At 37.4% G+C, this 19,317-nt stretch overlaps 1 protein-coding gene across 2 annotated transcripts in view; it reads right to left on the bottom strand.

Annotated features, from left to right (window-relative positions):
- The window catches only part of TEX11 (testis expressed 11), a 247,746-nt gene that overhangs the window by 210,485 nt on the left and 17,944 nt on the right, over positions 1-19,317 (bottom strand). Inside the window, exons 3-5 of one of the 2 annotated variants that reach the window (XM_043897600.1) lie at positions 14,604-14,725; positions 8,746-8,830; positions 3,767-3,846 (exon numbers count right to left, since the gene is read on the bottom strand). In XM_043897600.1, the coding sequence (XP_043753535.1) occupies positions 3,767-3,846; positions 8,746-8,830; positions 14,604-14,725 (287 nt within the window). Of the gene's footprint in view, positions 1-3,766; positions 3,847-8,745; positions 8,831-14,603; positions 14,728-19,317 lie in introns of those variants that run through there. The other variant, XM_043897601.1, reaches the window with a different exon arrangement.

The following is a 19,317-nucleotide window of genomic DNA, read 5'->3' as shown; positions in this document are numbered from 1 at the left end:
CATTCATATTCAAAGGAAAAATTAAAACCTTTCCAGACAAGGAAAAGTTAAGAGAATTTAGTACCACCAAACCAACTTTACAACAAATGCTAAAGGAACTTTTCTAAGCAGGAAGCATAAGACGAAAGAAAAGGCCTAAAAAAACAAACCACAAACAATAAAGTAAATGGTAATAGCATCATACATATCAATAATTACCTTAAGTATAAATGGATTAAATGTTCCAACCAAAAGACACAGATTGGCTGAATGGATATAAAAAAAGATGCCTATATAGGCTATCTACAAGAAATCCACTTCAGACCTAGACACACATACAGAATGAAAGTGAGGGGCTCGGAAAAGATATTTGCATTTCCATGCAAAGGGAAATCAAAAGAAGGCTCGAGCAGCAATACTCATATCAGGTAAAATAGAATTTAAAATAAAGACTGTTACAAGAGACAAAGAAGGACACTACATAATGATCAAGGGATCAATCCAAGAAGAAGATATAATAATTATAAATATATGTGTACCCAACATAGGAGCACCTCAATACAGAAGGCAAATGTTACCAAATATTAAAGGGGAAATCAACAGTAACAAAGTAATAGTGAGGGACTTTAACACCCCACCACACCAATGGACAGATCATCCAGACAGAAAATTAATAAAGAAACACAAGCTTTAAATGATACATTGGACCAGTTTGACCTAATTGATATCTTGATACCTAAAGGGCATTTCATCCAAAAACAGTAGACTGTACTTTTTCTCAAGTGCACATGGAACATTCTCCAGGATAGATCACATCTTGAGTCACAAATCAAGCCTTGGTAAATTTTAAAAAACAGATGTCATTTCAAGCATCTTTTCTGACCATAATGCTATAAGATCACATATCACCTACATGGTCAAGCAGGAGATGGCAACAGTGAACACTGACATTTTAGCAATCAGTGAACTAAAATGGATGGGAATGGGAGAATTTAATTCAGATGAATGTTATACCTACACTGTGGGCAAGAATCCCTTAGAAGGAATGGAGTAGCCCTCATAGTCAACAAAAGAGTCCAAAATGCAGTGCTTGGGGGGCAATCTCAAAAATGACAGAATGATCTCTGTTCGTTTCCAAGGCAAATCATTCAATATCACAAAAATCCAAGTCTACGTCCAAACCACTAAATGCCAAATAAGCTTAAGTTGAACAGTTCTATGAAGACCTACACCTTCTAAAACACCAAAAAAAAGATGCCCTTTTCATCATAGGTGACTGGAAGGCAAAGTAGGAAATCAAGAGACAACTGGAGTAACAGGCAAGTATGTCCTTGGAGTACAAAATGAAGCAGGGCAAAGGACAACAGAGTTTTGCCAAGAGAATGCACTGGTTATAGCAAACACCCTCTTCCAACAACACAAGAGACAACTCTACACATGGACATCACCAGATGTCAGTACCAAAATCAGACTGATTATATTTTTTTCACCCAAAGATGGAGAAGCTCTATACAGTCAGCAAAAACAAGACTGGGAGCTGACTGTGGCTCAGATCATGAACTCCTTATTGCCAAATTCAGACTTAAAGTGAAGAAAGTAGGGAAAACCACTAGGCCATTCAGGTACGACCTAAATCAAATCCCTTACGATTATACAGTGGAAATGACAAATAGATTCAAGGGGACGGAGGTCTGTAACACTGTCGGAGAGGTGGAGACCAAAACCATCCCCAAGAAAAAGAAATGCAAGAAGACAAAGTGGTTGTCTCAGGGGGCCTTACAAATAGCTGAGAAGAGAAGGGAAAGGCAAAGGAGAAAGGGAAAGATATACCCAACTGAATGCAGAGTTACAGAGAACAGCAAGGAGAGAATAGAAAGCCTTACTGAGTGAACAAGCCAAAGAAATAGAAATCTCTTCAAAAAAATTAGATACCAAGGGAACATTTCATGCAAAGATAAACACGATAAAAGAGAGAAACGGTAAGGACGTAGCAGAAGTAGAAGAGAATAAGAAGAGGTGGAAAGAATAAACAGAAGAACTACAAAAAAAGGTCTTACTGACCTGGATAAGCATGATGGTGTGTGTGGCCACTGACCTAGAGCCAGATATCTTGGAGTGTGAAATCAAGTGGGCCTTAAGAAGCATTACTATGAACAAAGCTAGTGGAGGTGATGGAATTCCAGTTGAGCTATTTCAAGCCTAAAAGATGATGCTGCACTCAATATGTCAGCAAATTTGGAAAACTCAGCAGAGGCCACAGGACTGAAAAAGGTCAGTTTTCATTCCAATCCCAAAGAAAGGTAATACCAAAGAACATTCAAACTACCATACAATTGTCCTCATTTTACACGGTAGCAAGGTAATGCTCAAAATCCTTCAAGCTAGGCTTCAGCAGTACATGAACCAAAAAATTCCAGATGTTCAAGCTGGATTTAGGAAAGGCAGAGGAACCAGAGATCAAATTGCCAACATCTGTTTGATCATAGAGAAAGCAAGGGAATTCCAGAAAGACACCTACTTCTGCTTCACTGACTACACTAAAGCTTTTGACTGTGAGGATCACAACAAGCTGTGGAAAATTCTTAAAGAGATGGGAATACCAGATCACCTTACCTGTCTCGTGAGAAACCTGGATGCAGGTCAAGAAGCAACAGTTAGAACTAGACATGGAACAAAGGACTGGTTGAAAATTAGGAAATGACTACATCAAGGCTGTATATTGTCACCCAGCTTACTTAACTTACATGCAGAGTACAACATGTGAAATGCCGGGCTGGATGAATCACAAACTGGAATCAAGACTGCCGGAAGAAATATCAATAATCAATCTCAGATATGCAGATCATACCACTCTAATGGCAGAAAGCAAAGAGGAACTGAAGAGGCCCTTGATGAAGGTAAAAGAGGAGAGTGAAAAGCCTGGCTTAAAACTCAGCATTCAAAAGCTAAGATCATCGCATCCAGTCCCATGACTTCATGGCAAACCAACAGGGGAAAAGTGGAAACGGTGGCAGATTTTTTTTTTCCTTGGGTTAAAAAATCACTGTGGAAGGTGACTGCAGCCATGAAATTAAGATGGTTGCTCCTTGGGAGAAAAGCTATGACAAACCTAGACACCATATTAAAATGTAGAGACATCTCTCTGCCAACAAAGGTCCATCTGTATAGTCAAAGCTATGGTTTTTCCAGTAGTCATGTACAGATGTGAGAGCTGGACCATAGAGAAGGGTGAGCACTGAAGAACTGATGCTTTTGAAGTGTGGTGCTGGAGAAGACTCTTAAGAATCCCTTGGACAAAAAAAAAAAAAAAAAAGAATCCCTTGGACAGCAAGGAGATCAAACCAGTCAATCCTAAAGGAAATCAATCCTGAATATTCACTGGAAGGACTGATGCTGAAGCTGAAGCTCCAATACTTTGGCCACCTGATGCAAAGAACCAACTCACTGGAAAAAACCCTGATGTTGGAAAAGTCAGAGGGCAGGAGGAGAATGGGGCAAGAAAGGATGAAATGCTTGGATGGTATTACTGACAATGAATACAAGTTTGAGCAAACTCCAGGAGACAGTAAGGCACAGGGAAGCCCAATCTGCTGCAGTCCATGGTGTCACAATGAGTCAAACACAACTTAGAGACTGAATAACAACAACATTGACAGAACTAAAGGATATAACACCTCTTCCATGTTTACACTAAATTCAACCATCTTCACAGGAAAATTGAACCATCTTCACAGGAGTAATGACCATCTCACTGCATGTGCCCTTTCCTGATTTAATTAAGACTTACCAAAATTTGTCTTTGAATGGCTTCTTCTGATGCATCTGGGTGTTCACACATGCAAATCAACTTGCAAGCAACATGTCGCACTGCAAAACAGTAATTCAGTAATTAGACACCCATAAACACAAAACATTCATTCTCCTTTTATATACACCTATAAAGAGAAAAGAGGAGTGAAGTAAAATCATATTTATTGTTAAAAAATGGGAAGACCCAGAGGAATCGGGTGGAGAGGGAGGTGGGAGGGGGGATCGGGATTAGGAATAAAGACCTGCCCTCTGTAGTTGAAATAAAAAAAAAAAAAAAAATAGGACTTTTAAAGGCCTTTTTAAAAAATCAATTATCAAAAGTAGATGACCTGAAAATTACCAAATGAATAATTTCCTTCAGTCAAACAGATATCTAATTTTCAAATTTTAATTTCTGCAGGTCTTAAATCCCAAAGACTCATATGATGCTCTTGTATGCACCATGCCAGCAGGAAAATTCTAAGTAGAACTGGAATCTAAAGCTATTCAACATCTGACAAAATTTCTGAATATCAGAATATTTTAAGATTATTCTCCTAAAATGTGAAACTTCCTAAATACATTATTTTCTTCAGATGAGGTAAAGTTCTTGAAGCATAACTCAGAAAATACAGATATCTTCATTGTACAGTTCATTTATCCTGAAAATAGGAAAGCTTGAGTAACTATAACCTTTTATTTGTGTGGTTTCTTTCATCATAAAACATACCCAGATTTTTAAAGATAACTCCACATATAACTGAACTAATTGCCTTGATATTTTTAAAACTCTGCAGCCATTCTATCTATGTGAATATCATTTTAACTAATATTCCAATAAAAAAGAGATTTGCCCAGCTTAAATTTCAGGGTAATTGAAGTAATCAATTTTTTATTAACCATCACAAAATATAAACTTTATTCATTCCCTCAACAAATTTGTTTCTGGAAAAAAATCTTAACAGTAAAATAATTTCTAAACATGTATTTACATTGTCTGGCCTTTCCAGTTTTGAAAATGTTTCTTTTTTTTTCAAAGTTTACTAATTTTTCAGTATTCTCAACAACCCTGATCTCTCAATTATTTCCCCTCTCCAAAGATATCTTCGGTGCTTCCCTCTCTATTCCTTCCCCTCTACCTTCAAATATATCCATTTCCCTTCTTTGAAAAAATTCAACTAACTCCACTGTGCTTCAAGCTTCCATCTCATTCCACCTCTTCCTCTCATTGCCAAACTTTTTTTAAAATTAATTTATTTGGCTGCATCAGGTCTTAATTTGTAGCACTCAGGGTCTTGTGATTAAGGTATGTGGTCTCTCTAGTTGCGGTGCAGGCTTGTGGGATCTTAGTTCCCCGATCAGGGATCAAACCCGTGTCCCCTGCATTGCAAGGTGGTTCTTAACAAGGACCACCAGGGAAGTCTCAAAATTTCATGAATTGAATGACCTACTATCTCAATTTTATTACTGCTCCCTCTTTTGCCTAATGTCCTGCAATCTGTTAGGCTTCATTATCATTTTACTAAAGCTGCACTCACAAAGATCAGCTTTCTTGACTTCACAGCAACATTTCCCAATGATCATAACCTTTTTGAAAACTACCACTTCCTTCACCTCACTCTATCCTAGTTCAGCATGAAGCAGTGTCCCCCTGTGGGAAATGTCTTAGTCTAAGAAATTTGCTCCAGGCCTACATTCTTGATCCAGGTGTGTATAATTATCACCATTAAGCCTTCTGACCAAAAGCAGCTGAGGCTAAGACAGAATGCTATTTCAGTATAAAGATGTTTTCTTTGATGCTGTTGCTCTATCCTCATCTTCTCATCAGCCTATTCTTGGCCCACTATACTATAAATATCCTGGTTAGGTGCTTGTTGACCGACTTTACACAAAACAAAGATTTTTTGTCACATCTCTAACTTTACACAAAACATAGATTTGCATCTGCTGGCACTTGTAAATTCTTTATTTGTCCTGTTTATTTCGCTTTAATCCATTCCTTTCTAAATCCTCAAGAATAATGTGCCTGGTATTTTGATTCTGGAGTCTTACCTTGTCCCTTTTACCTACTGCCTGCCATAACATGGTTTGACAACCCTATAAAGGAGTTATGTACTCAATAAGTGGGTAGTGCTTATTTAACTTATATGCAGAGTCCATCATGCGAAATGCCGGGCTGGATGAAGTACAAGCTGGAATCAAGATTGCTGAGAGAAATATCAATAACCTCAGATATGCAGATGACACCACCCTTATGGCAGAAAGCGAAGAGGAACTAAAGAGCTGCTTGATGAAAATGAAAGAGGAGAGTGAAAAAGCTGGCTTAAAACTCAACATTCAAAAAACTAAGATCATGGCATCCAGTCCCATCACTCCATGGCAAATAGATGGAGAAACAATGGAAACAGGGACAGACTTTATTTTCTTGGGCTCCAAAATCACTGCAGATGGTGACTGCAGCCATGAAATTAAAAGACCCTTGCTCCTTGGAAGAAAAGCTATGACAAACCTAGACAGCATATTAAAAGGCAGAGACATTATTTTGCCGACAAATGTCCATCTAGTCAAAGCTATGGTTTTTCCAGTAGTCATGTATGGATCTGAGAGTTGGACCATAAAGAAAGCTGAGGGCCAAAGAATCAATGCTTTTGAACTGTGGTGTTGGAGAAGACTCTTGAGAGTCCCTTGGACTGCAAGGAGATCCAACCAGTCAGTCCTAAAGGAAATCAGTCCTGAATATTCATTGGAAGGACTGATGTTGAAGCTGGAGCTCCAATACTTTGGCCACCTGATGTGAAGAACTGACTCATTGGAAAAGACCATGATGCTGGGCAAGATTGAAGGTGGGAGGAGAAGGGGACGACAGAGGATGAGATGGTTGGATGACATCACTGACTTGATGGACATGAGTATGAGCAAGTTCCGGGAGCTGGTGATGGACAGGGAAGCCTGACGTGCTGCAGTCCATGGGGTTGCAGAGTCAGACACAACTGAGTGACTGAACTGAAGTGGATAATGAGTCTCCTCTAGAATATTTTGACTATCCCTTTTATGTCTCCTATCCTTGCTCTTTCACTTCTTTTACTTAACTGGAAGAATTAAGGTTAAAATCTCACTATTCTCTCAACACCATTCGTTCTTAAATTTTGCTGTGCATGAAAATTCCTAAGAAATTTTTTCAAAGTATAGACATGCCCAGAATTCCTCCTAAACCCCAAAATCAAAACCTCCAATGATGGGACCTCGGCATCTGTATTTGAAAAAGGCTCCACAAGGGACTCTCATTTATACGAATATTTAAGAACCACTGTTCTTTCTTTTCTCCCTCCAAGAATTCAACAACTTGTGTGGCTTCAACAATCACCTCCATGTGAATAACTATCAAATCTGTAGGCAGCCCAACCGTTTACACAAGCTCCAGTCTCACATCTCTAACTTTACAGTCACCTCAAATACAACAGATCTAAAACTAAAGTTTACAAGTCATTCCTCTACTTCTCGCTTTACTATTTCTGTCCATTGTTCCATAATCCTTCCCAATAATAAAAAATTATAGTGCATAAGTCTTTAATGACTTTTTTGATCACATAACATAATCCAGGCACATTGAATTTGTTTTTGAGACAAAATATCTTCCAACCAATCAACGTATTTTGAGAATAAAATTTTTTTAAACCAGATGCTTCCTGCACTACATCCTGTATTCCACTGAATCTTAAAAGTACTGTACACATAACAAGCACCCAAATATCTAAGAACTGCAGAGTCAGTACATTAGGAAAGGTCCTAGGGCTGCAGCTCCCACTTCATCTACCAAATCCCCACTATTGGGCAAGAAGTGAAAAACAGCCAGAGCAGTGTCCCTTGATATGCAGAATGGGAGTTTAGAATTAACCCATTTTTAAATCACACAATTCATCTGTGCAGTAGGTTTCTCCCACAGATGAATTTCCAATTCTTCCCTCCTCACAACTCCAGGATCTAAGCCTTCTAGGAGCAATGATATCAACATATATCTGAGAGTTAAAGAGACAGAACTGTTCTCTAAACATCTTAACAGAAGAGTGGGCTAATAAGTATATTATTGACTATACTAACCACTAAGTACCCAATACCTACACTGAAATTGTATACAGTTTGCTTTATATTCATACAGATATTTAGTATTAAATTCTATTTGTTGCATACAGACAAAATTCATTTGTCTACAAAGCAAAGTACTCCAGAGATTCACCTTTTGACAGGTTGCCTCAACATATTCTTTATAATGAGGCAATATACTTTCTATAAATGCATTAACTGTCACCATCCTTGTTGGAAATCAGTAACTGTCAGCACACTAGATGCTGCCCATTTAGCTAAAGTGCTCATACTCTGCCAGGCAGTGGATCACATTTAATACACCCAAGCAGATGAATATGGTTTGGGAGTTTTTTCAGTTGTTATTCTTATTTGCTCTCACAAAAACTTCTATAATTTTCCTCGGTAACTCAGTCCAATGTTTATCAACCCACCTCATGAAGAAACTATTCTTTACAGATTTTTTTCAATCTAAATTCCTCACACAGCAACATTTTTTCATTATTTTCTTAATGGAGAAGAGAATCTACTATTTGATGGTTCTTTAGAATCCGGAAGATTCTGATCATCTCTTCTCTGGAGAAATAATCCATATCCTTTGACATTTCTTCAAGTTCTCATTTTCCCCGCCTCATTTTTAATCATCTTTTTTGTTCAACACCAGACTATTTCTGCAGTGAAGCTTTTAAATTTCTATGAATAAATAGCTAACCTCTGAAAAACCATAAAACCAAGGCAGGGTTTGCTCAAGAAACTACAGTCTAAGGATTGTTTTGTTTAATTTTCTTTCAACAAATATGCATCTAAGAACTGATCAAAATATTTAAACTACAGGAACACAATCTGATGTACAATAAGAATATTCCTCATAGTATGAGTTACAAAACGTATACGTACATTTAGCTTTCTGTTCTTCATTTATCACCAAACCTATTTTCTTGGTAATTGCCCAGTTCCACAGGTTTACTGCCATTTCTTCAATCTGTGCAACCGAAACATTTTCTTAGTTAAAATACTGTCTGCTTCCAGTGATATTTTCTTTCTTGCATGTTTCACATTTATGTGACTACTGTGGGTTATTTACAGGTGCTCCATAACCTAGTCTCATTTTACCTTTTCTCCCAAAAACTTACCATCAGAGTAATTATATCACTGTCCTATCAATACAACTTGTTCATTCCTGTCTGTGTACCTTTATTCATACAAACCAGTCAGTCCTAAAGTAAATCAACCCTGAGTATTCACTGGAAGGACTGTTGCTGATGCTGAAGCTCCAATACTTTGGCCACCTGATGTGAAGAGCCAACTCACTGGAAAAGACCCTGATGCTGGGAAAGATTGAGGGCAGGAGGAGAAGGGGACAACAAAGGATGAGATGGTTGGATGGCATCACCGATTCGTTGGACATGAATTTGAGCAAACTTCAGGAGATAGTGAAGGACAGGGGAGCCTGGCTTGCTGCAGTCCATGGGGCTGGAAAGAGTAGGACACAACTTAGTGACTAAACAACAAGAAATTCATACTGTTGGCTTCACCAGATATACCTCCTCCCCTTATCTTTATGTAATTCAAATTCAAATTCAATCTCACCAAGAACATACATGAAATTTTCAACAACCACTACATTCTTCATTATCTTTCTCTTCTTTGAATCCTTGTATTCACTAAGTTTCACATAACTGAACAATTAATTATTCGTTGTATCATTTATCCTTTGTTTTTGTTGTTACTCTTATTTCCCAACTAGGCTTCTTGGTATCAAAGATCGTATCTTACCCAATTTATGTAGCACTCACGTTACCTACCAAAGTGCTAAGTAAAGAATACATATTCAAATAATAAGATTCATTTTACTATGTCCTGTTCTAGGAACAAGGGAAGCAAATATTTTGGCAGCTTCTTTTGGGATTTATCTTTTTTTCAGGTGGAACCTAGTCAACCAGATGAAAAGATGAATCAATCTCATAGCATCACAAGAATAAAATCTGCAATAAGTTGGCTTCTGGCAAGAGATCTCTAGAGACAATAGTTGATCCTGGGTGGTACTACTGCCTGAGACCAGTATGACACAGCTCAGGCCTAAATTTCCCAGTGTGCTATAGTGACTACAATAAAAGTTATATACCTACCATTCTTATCATAAACATATTGATAGCAAATGACTAAAAGGAATAATAAATGGAAAAAAATTTAAACTCAGTTTGTGTACAATAATGGTACACAATTGTATTTTAGTTTATTAGTTTATTTTCTCCAGTGCCACTTTTTCCCCCTATGGTTTCAAATTTCCCTGATGAGCTCCCCTTTAGACAGATTATTTATTTGGCATGGCCATCATTTCACTAACTATTCTGTAGCTAATTATCATGCTCACCTCCATCTCTCTCACATAGTATCCCCATGCCACAACTGACCTAATGACAACTCTCACATGAAGTATTATTTGATATGTTTCATCAAAAGCACATGGAGCTAATATTTGACTCAAAATTTCCCAGAAGAACAAATGGTATTTAGGGGGAAATATAAACATCCAGAATAAAGCAACTTAAAGAAGTTGCCTTTTTGGTATTTTGGAAAGCAATTTAACAATATGTAAAAAGAGCCAAAAAATGTTCTTATCTTTTGACACAGTAATTGTTTTACTGAAATAATCTAAAATACGGAGGGGATAATCTCTGCACTTAATAGTGTTCCTCATATCATTATTTACAATAGTGAAAAATTAAGAACAATATAAATACTCAGTAATAAAGAAATATATAGATGAATTATGATAAATCTACTAGATGGAATATTATTCAGTCATTTAAGATAGTGATCATGGACTTCCCTGGTGGCCCAGTGGTTAAGACTCCACCTGCCAACACAGGGGACATAGGTTTGATTCTTGGTCCAGGAAGGGTCTACATTTCTCAGGACAACTAAGCCTGCACGCCACAACTACTAAAGTCCACACAATAAAACAATAAATACTCGAGTCACAAAACAATAAATACTGTTATGATTCCACTTATAAAGAGGTACCTCAAGTCACAAAACAATAAATACTGTTATGATTCCACTTATAAGAGGTACCAAGAGTAGTCAAACTTATGGATATAGAAAGCAGAATGGTGGTTGACAGAGTCTGGGGAAAAGGAAAATGGAGTTGTTATTTAACAGGTATAGAATTTCAGTTTTTCAAGATGAAAAAAGTTCAGGAATTGGTTGCACAATGATGTAAATGTACTTGATACTACTGAATTTTACATTTAAAAATAGTTAAGATGGTAAATTTTATTGTTTGGAAAACAATCCAGCAGTTCCTCAAAAATAAAACAGAGTTACTATATGACCAGCAAATTCACTCTTAGGTACATACCTAGAAGAAATGACAGAAACCAAGAAAATTTCTGTAAAGCAATTATCCTTCAATTAAAAAATAAATTTTTTAAAATATGTAAAACCTGTACACGAATGTTCATAGCAGCATTACTTTTAAGACATTCATTCTCCTCAGATTTATATATGGATTTAATATAATCCTTATTAAAATATCAGCAGGGCTTTTTTTTACTTGGATTAATACTTTTTTTAATTAGAGGATAATTACTTAACAATATTGTGATGGTTTTTGCCATACATCAACATGAACTGGCCATAGGTATATATATGTCCCCTCCCTCTTGACCCCTCCTCCCACCTCCCTCCCCATCCCACCCCTCTAAGTTATCACAGAGCACCAGCTTTGGGTTTTCTGTGCAATACATCCAACTCCCACTGGCTATCTATTTTACATATACTAGCGTATATGTTTCAATGCTATTCTCTCAAATCATCTCACCCTGTCCTTCCCTCACTGTGTCCAGAAGTCTATTTTTAGACACAAACAGCAAAGTCTGCGTCTCCTTTGCTGCCCTGTAAATAGGATCATCAATACTATCTTTCTAGATTCCATATATATGCATTAATACACGATATTCGTCTTTCTCTTTCTGACTTACTTCACTCTGTATAATAGGCTCTGGGTTGATCCACCTCATTAGAACTGACTCAAATGCATTCCTTTTTATAGCTGAATAATATTCCATTATTGATGAACCGTGATGCTGGGAAAGATTGAAAGCAAAAGAAAAGGGTGGCAGAGGAAAAAAAAAAAAGGGTGGCAGAGGATGAGACAGTTGGATAGCATCACCAATTCAATGGACATGAACTTGGGCAAACTCTGGGAGATAGTGAGGAACAGGGAGTGGTGGTGTGCTACAGTCCATGGAGTTGCAAAGAGTCAGAAATGACTTAGTGACTGAAAAACAATATTCCTTTGTGTACATGTACCACAACTTCCTTATCCATTCATCTGTCAGTGGACATCTAGGTTGCTTGCATGTCGTAGATATTGTAAATAGTGCCATATCAACATTATTTATAGCAGCCAAAAGGTATAAACAGCCCAAATGTTCATCAACAGATGAATGAATATACAAAATGTGACACAGTCAAAGAATGAAATATTATTCAGCCATAAAAGGTAATGAGTTACAGTTACATGCTACAACATGTAAGAACTTGGAAAACATTATGCTAAGGGAAGATCCCCTGGAAAAGGTAAAGGCTACCCACTCCAGTATTCTGGCCTGGGGGTCGCAAAGAGTCTGACACAACTGAGCAACTTGCACTTTCACTTTCACGTGAAAGAAGTCAGTCCGAAAAGACCACATATTGTATAATTCCATTTATATAATATGTCCAGAATAGGCAAATCCATAGGGACAGAAAGTAGATGAGAAGCTGTCTAGAGCTGGAGAAGAGAGAAGGAAACAGAGAGTGTGTTTCTTTCTGGGGTGATGAAAATGTTCTAAAGTTCACTTTGGTGATGAGTATACAACTCTGTGAAATACTAAAAATTATTGAAATGTAGAATTGGGTAAATTATATGGCATATGAATCATATATAAAGCTACATACGTGTGTGTGTGTGTGTGTTAGTCACTCAGTCATGTCCGACTCTTTGCGACCCCGTGGACTGTAGCCTTCCAGGCTCCTCTGCCCATGGGATTCTCCATTCAATAATACTGGAGTGGGTTGCTGTGTCCTTCACATGAAAGATATTTACAATAAACTTTCTTCTCACCTTTCCATTTGTACAGTCACCTAAATGGAAGGATCTGCCCAAGGTAAACATTTTCAAAATGTTTCAGAACCTCATTTCAGAACCTCAAGGCAATTTCAAAATTAAGTGACAGACTTCCAATTAAACACTAGGAAAAAAAAATACCCTCCCCCCCAAAAAAGCACTACCTCCGAAGGTTTATATTCAACTGAGTTCCCCACTACTAGGTAGTTTCTTATTTTACTGCAAAAGGAAGGAAAAGAGAATTACTAGTAAGTGACTAACTACTATGTACAAGATGGGTTTAGAAAAAGCAAAGGAACCAGAGATCAAATTGCCAACATCCGTTAGATCAAACAGAAAGCAAGGGAATTTTAGAAAAACATCTTCTGCTTCATTGACTATGCTAAAGCCTTTGACTGTGTTAATCACAACTGTGGAAAATTATTAAAGAGATAGGAATACTAGACCATCTTACGTGTCTCATGAGAAACTTGTATGCAGGCGAGAAGTAACAATTACAACTGGACATGGAACAACTGACTGGTTCAAAACTGAGAAAGGAGTATGACAAGGCTGTATATTGTCACCCTGTTAACTTACATGCAGAGTACATCATGCAAAATGTAGGGCTGAATTAATCACAAGCTGGAATTAAGACTGCCAGGAGAAATATCAACAATCTCAGATAAGCAGATGACACCACCCTAATGGCAGAAAGAGAAAAACTAAAGAGCCTCTTGATGAGGGTGAAAGAGGAAAGTGAAAAAGCTGGCTTAATTCAAAAAACTAAGATCATGGCATCTGGTCCCATCACTTCATGGCACGTAGAAGGGGCTCCAAAATCACTGTGGATGGTGAACACAGCCATGAAATTAGAAGATGCTTGCTCCTTGGAATAAAAGCTATATAACAAATCTCAACAGCATATTAAAAGCAGAGACATCACTTTGCCAACAAAGGTCTATATAGTCAAAGCTATGGTTTTTCCAGTAATCATGTACAGGTGTGACTGCTGGACCCATAAAGAAGGCTGAGCGCTGAAGAACTGATGCTTTCAAACTGTGGTACTGGGGAAGACTCTTGAGAGTCCCTTGGCCTGCAAGGAGATCAAACCAGTTAATCCTAAAGGAAACCAACCCTGAATGTAATGATGCTGAAGCTGATGCTCTAGTACTTTGGCCACCTCATTCAAAGAGCTGACTCATTAGAAAAGGCCCTGAAAGACTGAAAGCTAAAGGAGAAGGGGGCAGGAGAGAATGAGACGGTTAGATAGCATCACAGACTCAGAGGACATGAATCTGAACAAACTCCAGGAGACAGTGAAGGACATGGGAGCCTGGCATGCCACAGTCCATGAGTCATAAAGTCAGACACGACTTAGCAACTGAACAACAACAACCCAGGACCTTAAATATGTTATTTTGTTCACTATTCATAACAACGTTGGGAGGTGGGTTTTATTGTTCTCCTTTTAACATATGAGAAGAGTGAAGCCTAGAGAGGTTAAATAGCACATATTAAATTTGAGACATTTTTCCATTGATTTCTATGTATTTAGATATCATGTTAATCATGAAGACTGTTTATACATTAATTAAGACAGTGAATCATCAAAACTTATCATAAAAAAAACTTATCATAAAATTATTTTTATACCAACCTGACAATCCTGTATGTCAGCCATAGACTCTCTGTTGATATTCCCTATATCCATGAAGATTCTCTCAATTGCCTCATGTGTGCTAGGTGTAACGTCTCTTGCAATTAGGTTTTCAACAGCTTCTGAAATAACAATAAATGATAAAAGTGACGTGAAGTATCAACATTGGCTGAAACTAGCAAATCATTCTGAAATCTGTTCCTACAGCATGAAGAAACTTCAATGATCCTTACAGTAAAACTGAACTGGAGATAAAGTTTATTTTAGCTAAAAGAAGACTACAGTTTTCAAATAAATTTTCTACTTCCTGGGAGTCACTTGTTTATAACTTAATCATCATTACTCATTCTCAAAGTAAAATGCATTGACTTCACAAACAGTATTGTTATTAATAGGTCATTTTAAAACTATAAAATAGAAATTAACAATGTCTTCAAAACTACAAAATGTAGAAATTCTGAAGGGAGACTTAGATATATGCCCTGTAAAACTGAGATACTTATTAATACATTCAAGCAGACATACTCTGAAGTCTTGACCCTACTTTCTGAGAAAAAAATGACATGCTCAGTTAGGAACAACATTAACCAGTTACTGAATCTGTAGAAATGTTCACCATTTTCTAAACAGACTTGAGCTCCAGACTCAATATGGCTGAACCTGATTAAGCCACAGAATTCCTAAAAACTAAAACATAACAGATAACCATAACTGATGCCTTTCACATTATCAAAAGTGAAGTTTTTCCAAACTCGTGTAACAGAGGTCTCCATAACCAACATGTCTCTAATCTCTTGCATTGCTTTTGAGCATTAATAATATTAATAAAAGCAACTTCTGGAATATTTTTAATCTGCTACAATAAACAGATTTTTAACCTGTTACAATAAACAATAAATCTTCTAAATGAAATTCTTTGTTAAATATCAAAAAATAGATTCACATGGCCACTTCACAAAGCAAATTATTTTCAAATATACTCAAATATATTTTAAAGCTCACAGAATCTTTAAAACCCTGCATGATCAGAGATTTTAGGGAAAACATACATTATATACATTTCACAGGCCTCAAGTAATGATACATATGAAAATAAAAACCTCTAGCTTCCTTACTCCCATAAAGCAGTTAATAAGACTAATATTAAATTTTTTGATTCACCTAAGATTAGGTAACCATTGTGCCTTGCTCAAAATACTGATAACAGATTTAGGAAAGTTTAGAATAGAAGAAAATATTTGCAAATCATATATCTGATAAGGGCTTAATATCCAAAACATATAAAGAAATCAGACAACTTAATGGCAAAAAATCCAACTTAGGAAACACAGTGAAGACTACTAGGTACATGAAGCTCAACATCATTAATCATCAAAGAAATGCAAATGAAAACCACAATGAGATATCACCTCACACCTGTTAGAATGGCCATCATAAAAAGATAAGCAATAAGAAGTTTTGGCAGGAATCTAGAGAAAAGGGATGCCTCAGCACTGTCAGTTGAAATGTAAATTGGTGCAGTCACTATGGAAAACAGTAAAGTTCCTCAAAAAATTAAAAACAGAACTACCATATGATTCTACTTCAAGGTATTTATCTGAAGAAAATTAAAAAACTAACTTGAAAAGATATGTGCAAACTCATGATCACTGCAGAACTATTTACAATAGCTAAGACGTGGAAGAGAAGACTCTACACATGGACATCACCAGATGGTCAACACCAAAATCAGACTGATTATATCCTTTGCAGCCAGAGATGGAGAAGCTCTATACAGTCAGCAAAAACAAGACTGGGAGCTGACTGTGGCTCAGATCATGAACTGCTTATTGCCAAATTCAGACTTAAATTAAAGAAAGTGGGGAAAACCCCTAGACCATTCAGGTATGACCTAAATCAAATCCCTTATGACTACACAGTGGAAATGAGAAATCGATTTAAGGGTCTAGATCTGATAGACAGAGTGCCTGATGATCTATGGACAGAGGTTCGTGATACTGTACAAGAGAGAGGGAGCAACACCATCCCCAAGAAAAAGAAATGTAAAAAAGCAAAATGGCTGTCTGAGGAGGCCTTACAAATAGCTGTGAAAAGAAGAGAAGCAAAAAGCTAAGGAGAAAAGGAAAGATACACCCATTTGAATGCAGAGTTCCAAAGACTAGCAAGGAGAGATAAGAAAGCCTTCCTCAGTGATCAATGCAAAGAAATAGAGGAAAACAATAGAATGGGAAAGACTAGAGATCTCAAGAAAATTAGAGATACCAAGGGCAAAGATGCAAAGATGGGCTCAAAAAAGGACAGAAATCGTATGGACCTAACAGAAGCAGAAGATATTAAGAAGTGGCAAGAATACACAGAAGAACTGTCCAAAAAAGATCTTCATGACCCAGATAATCACGAAGGTGTGATCACTCACACTCACCTAGAGCCAGACATCCTGGAATGTGAAGTAAGGTGGGCCTTAGGAAGCATCACTATGAACAAAGCTAGTGGAGGTGATGGCATTCCAGTTCAGCTATTTCAAATCCTAAAAGATGATGCTGTGAAAGTGCTGCACTCAATATGTCAGCAAATTTGGAAAACTCAGCAGTGGCCACAGGACTGGAAAAAGTTTTCATTCCAACCCCAAAGGTAATGCCAAAGAATGCTCAAACTACCTCACAATTGCACTCATCTCACATGCTAGTAAAGTAATGCTCAAAATTCTCCAAGCCAGGCTTCAGCAATATGTGAACCGTGAACTTCCAGATATTCAAGCTGGTTTTAGAAAAGGCAGAGGAACCAGAGATCAGATTGCCAACATCAGCTGGATCATTGAAAAAGCAAGAGAGTTCCAGAAAAACATCTATTTCTGCTTTATTGACTATGCCAAAGCCTTTGACTGTGTGGATCACAATAAACTGTGGAAAATTCTGAAAGAGATGGGAATAGCAGACCACCTGACGTGCCTCTTGAGAAACCGTATACAGGTCAGGAAGCAACAGTTAGAACTGGACATGGACCAACAGACTGGTTCCAAATAGGAAAAGGAGTACATCAAGGCTGTATATTGTCACCCTGCTTATTTAACTTCTATGCAGAGTACATCATGAGAAACACTGGGCTGGAAGAAGCACAAGCTGGAATCAAAATTGCTGGGAGAAACATCAATAACCTCAAACATGCAGATGAGACCACCCTTATGGCAGAATGTGAAGAACTAAAGAGCCTCTTGATGAAAGTGAAAGAAGAGAGTGAAAAAGTTGGCTTAAAGCTCAACATTCAGAAAACTAAGATCATGGCATCCGGTCCCATCACTTCATGACAAATAGATGGGGAAACAGTGGAAACAGTGTCAGACTTTATTTTTTTGGGCTCCAAAATCACTGCAGATGGTGATTGCAGCCATGAAATTAAAAGACGCTTGCTCCTTGGAAGGAAAGTTATGACCAACCTAGACAGCATATTAAGGAGCAGAGACATTACTTTGCCAACAAAGGTCCTTCTAGTCAAGGCTATGGTTTTTCCAGTAGTCATGTATGGATGTGAAAGTTGGACTATAAAGAAAGCTGAGCACCAAAGAATTGATGCTTTTGAACTGTGGTGTTGGAGAAGACTCTTGAGAGTCCCTTGGACTGCAAGGAGATCAAACCAGTCCATCCTAAAGGAGATCAGTCCTGGGTGTTCATTGGAGGGACTGATGTTGAAGCTGAAACTCCCAATACTTTGGCCACCTGATGCAGAGAGCTGATTCATTTGAAAAGACCCTGATGTTGGAAAAGATTAAGGGCAGGAGGAGAAGGGGATGACAGAGGATGAGATGGCTGGATGGCATCACCAACACAATGGACATGGGTTTGGGTGGACTCTGGGAGTTGGTGATGGACAGGAAGGCCTGGCGTGCTGCAGTTCATGAGGTCGCAAAGAGTCAGACATGACTGAGCGACTGAACTGAACTGAAGACGTGGAAAGAACCTAAGTGCCCATCGATGGATGAATGAATAAAGAAAATGTGGTAAATATATACAATAGAATGCTATTCAGCCATAGAAGAATGAAATCTTGCCATCTGCAACATGGATGGACTTTAAAGGTGTTATGCTAAGTGAAACAAGTTGGAGAAAGACCAATACTATATGATCTCACTGATACATAGAGACATTAAAGATAAAGCCCATAGATAAAAGGAAATAGATTGGTGATTGCCAGAAGCAGGAGGCAGAGGGTGGGCCAAATGGGTAAAGGAAATCAAAGGATACAAACTTTCAGTTATAAAATAAATAGGTCATAGGAATGTGATGTATAGCATGGCAACTATTGTATATTTTTAAATTGCTAAGATTAAAAAACTGCTAAGAATAAATCTTAAAATTTATCAACACAAGAAAAAATTTCTAACTATGTACAGTGATGGATGTTAAATTAGACTTCTTGTGCTGATCATTTTGTAATATATGCGAGTATTGAATCATTATGTTGCACACTTGAAACAAACATAATGTTGTATGCCAATTATACCACAATTTTTTAAAAATTAGGAAAAATTTTTAAGTGTTTTAAAAAAATCCAAATATCATTTAGAAAGATTTCTTAAAAAGTTTTTGAAAAGAAAAAAACCATTATCATGGGGTGTCTGGCACTGGAGCTTGCTGGCTCTTGGGTGGAGCTTGGTCTCAGTGTAGGTATGGAGTAGAGAACAATACTCCCTGGGGTCAGGAATTCTATGATAGTCCAA

Source organism: Cervus elaphus, chromosome X (assembly GCF_910594005.1).
Source record: "Cervus elaphus chromosome X, mCerEla1.1, whole genome shotgun sequence".
NCBI classification, from domain to species: Eukaryota; Metazoa; Chordata; class Mammalia; order Artiodactyla; family Cervidae; genus Cervus; species Cervus elaphus.
The sequence above is the reverse complement of the archived record's forward strand: the minus strand, read 5'-3'. Positions and strand labels throughout refer to the sequence as shown.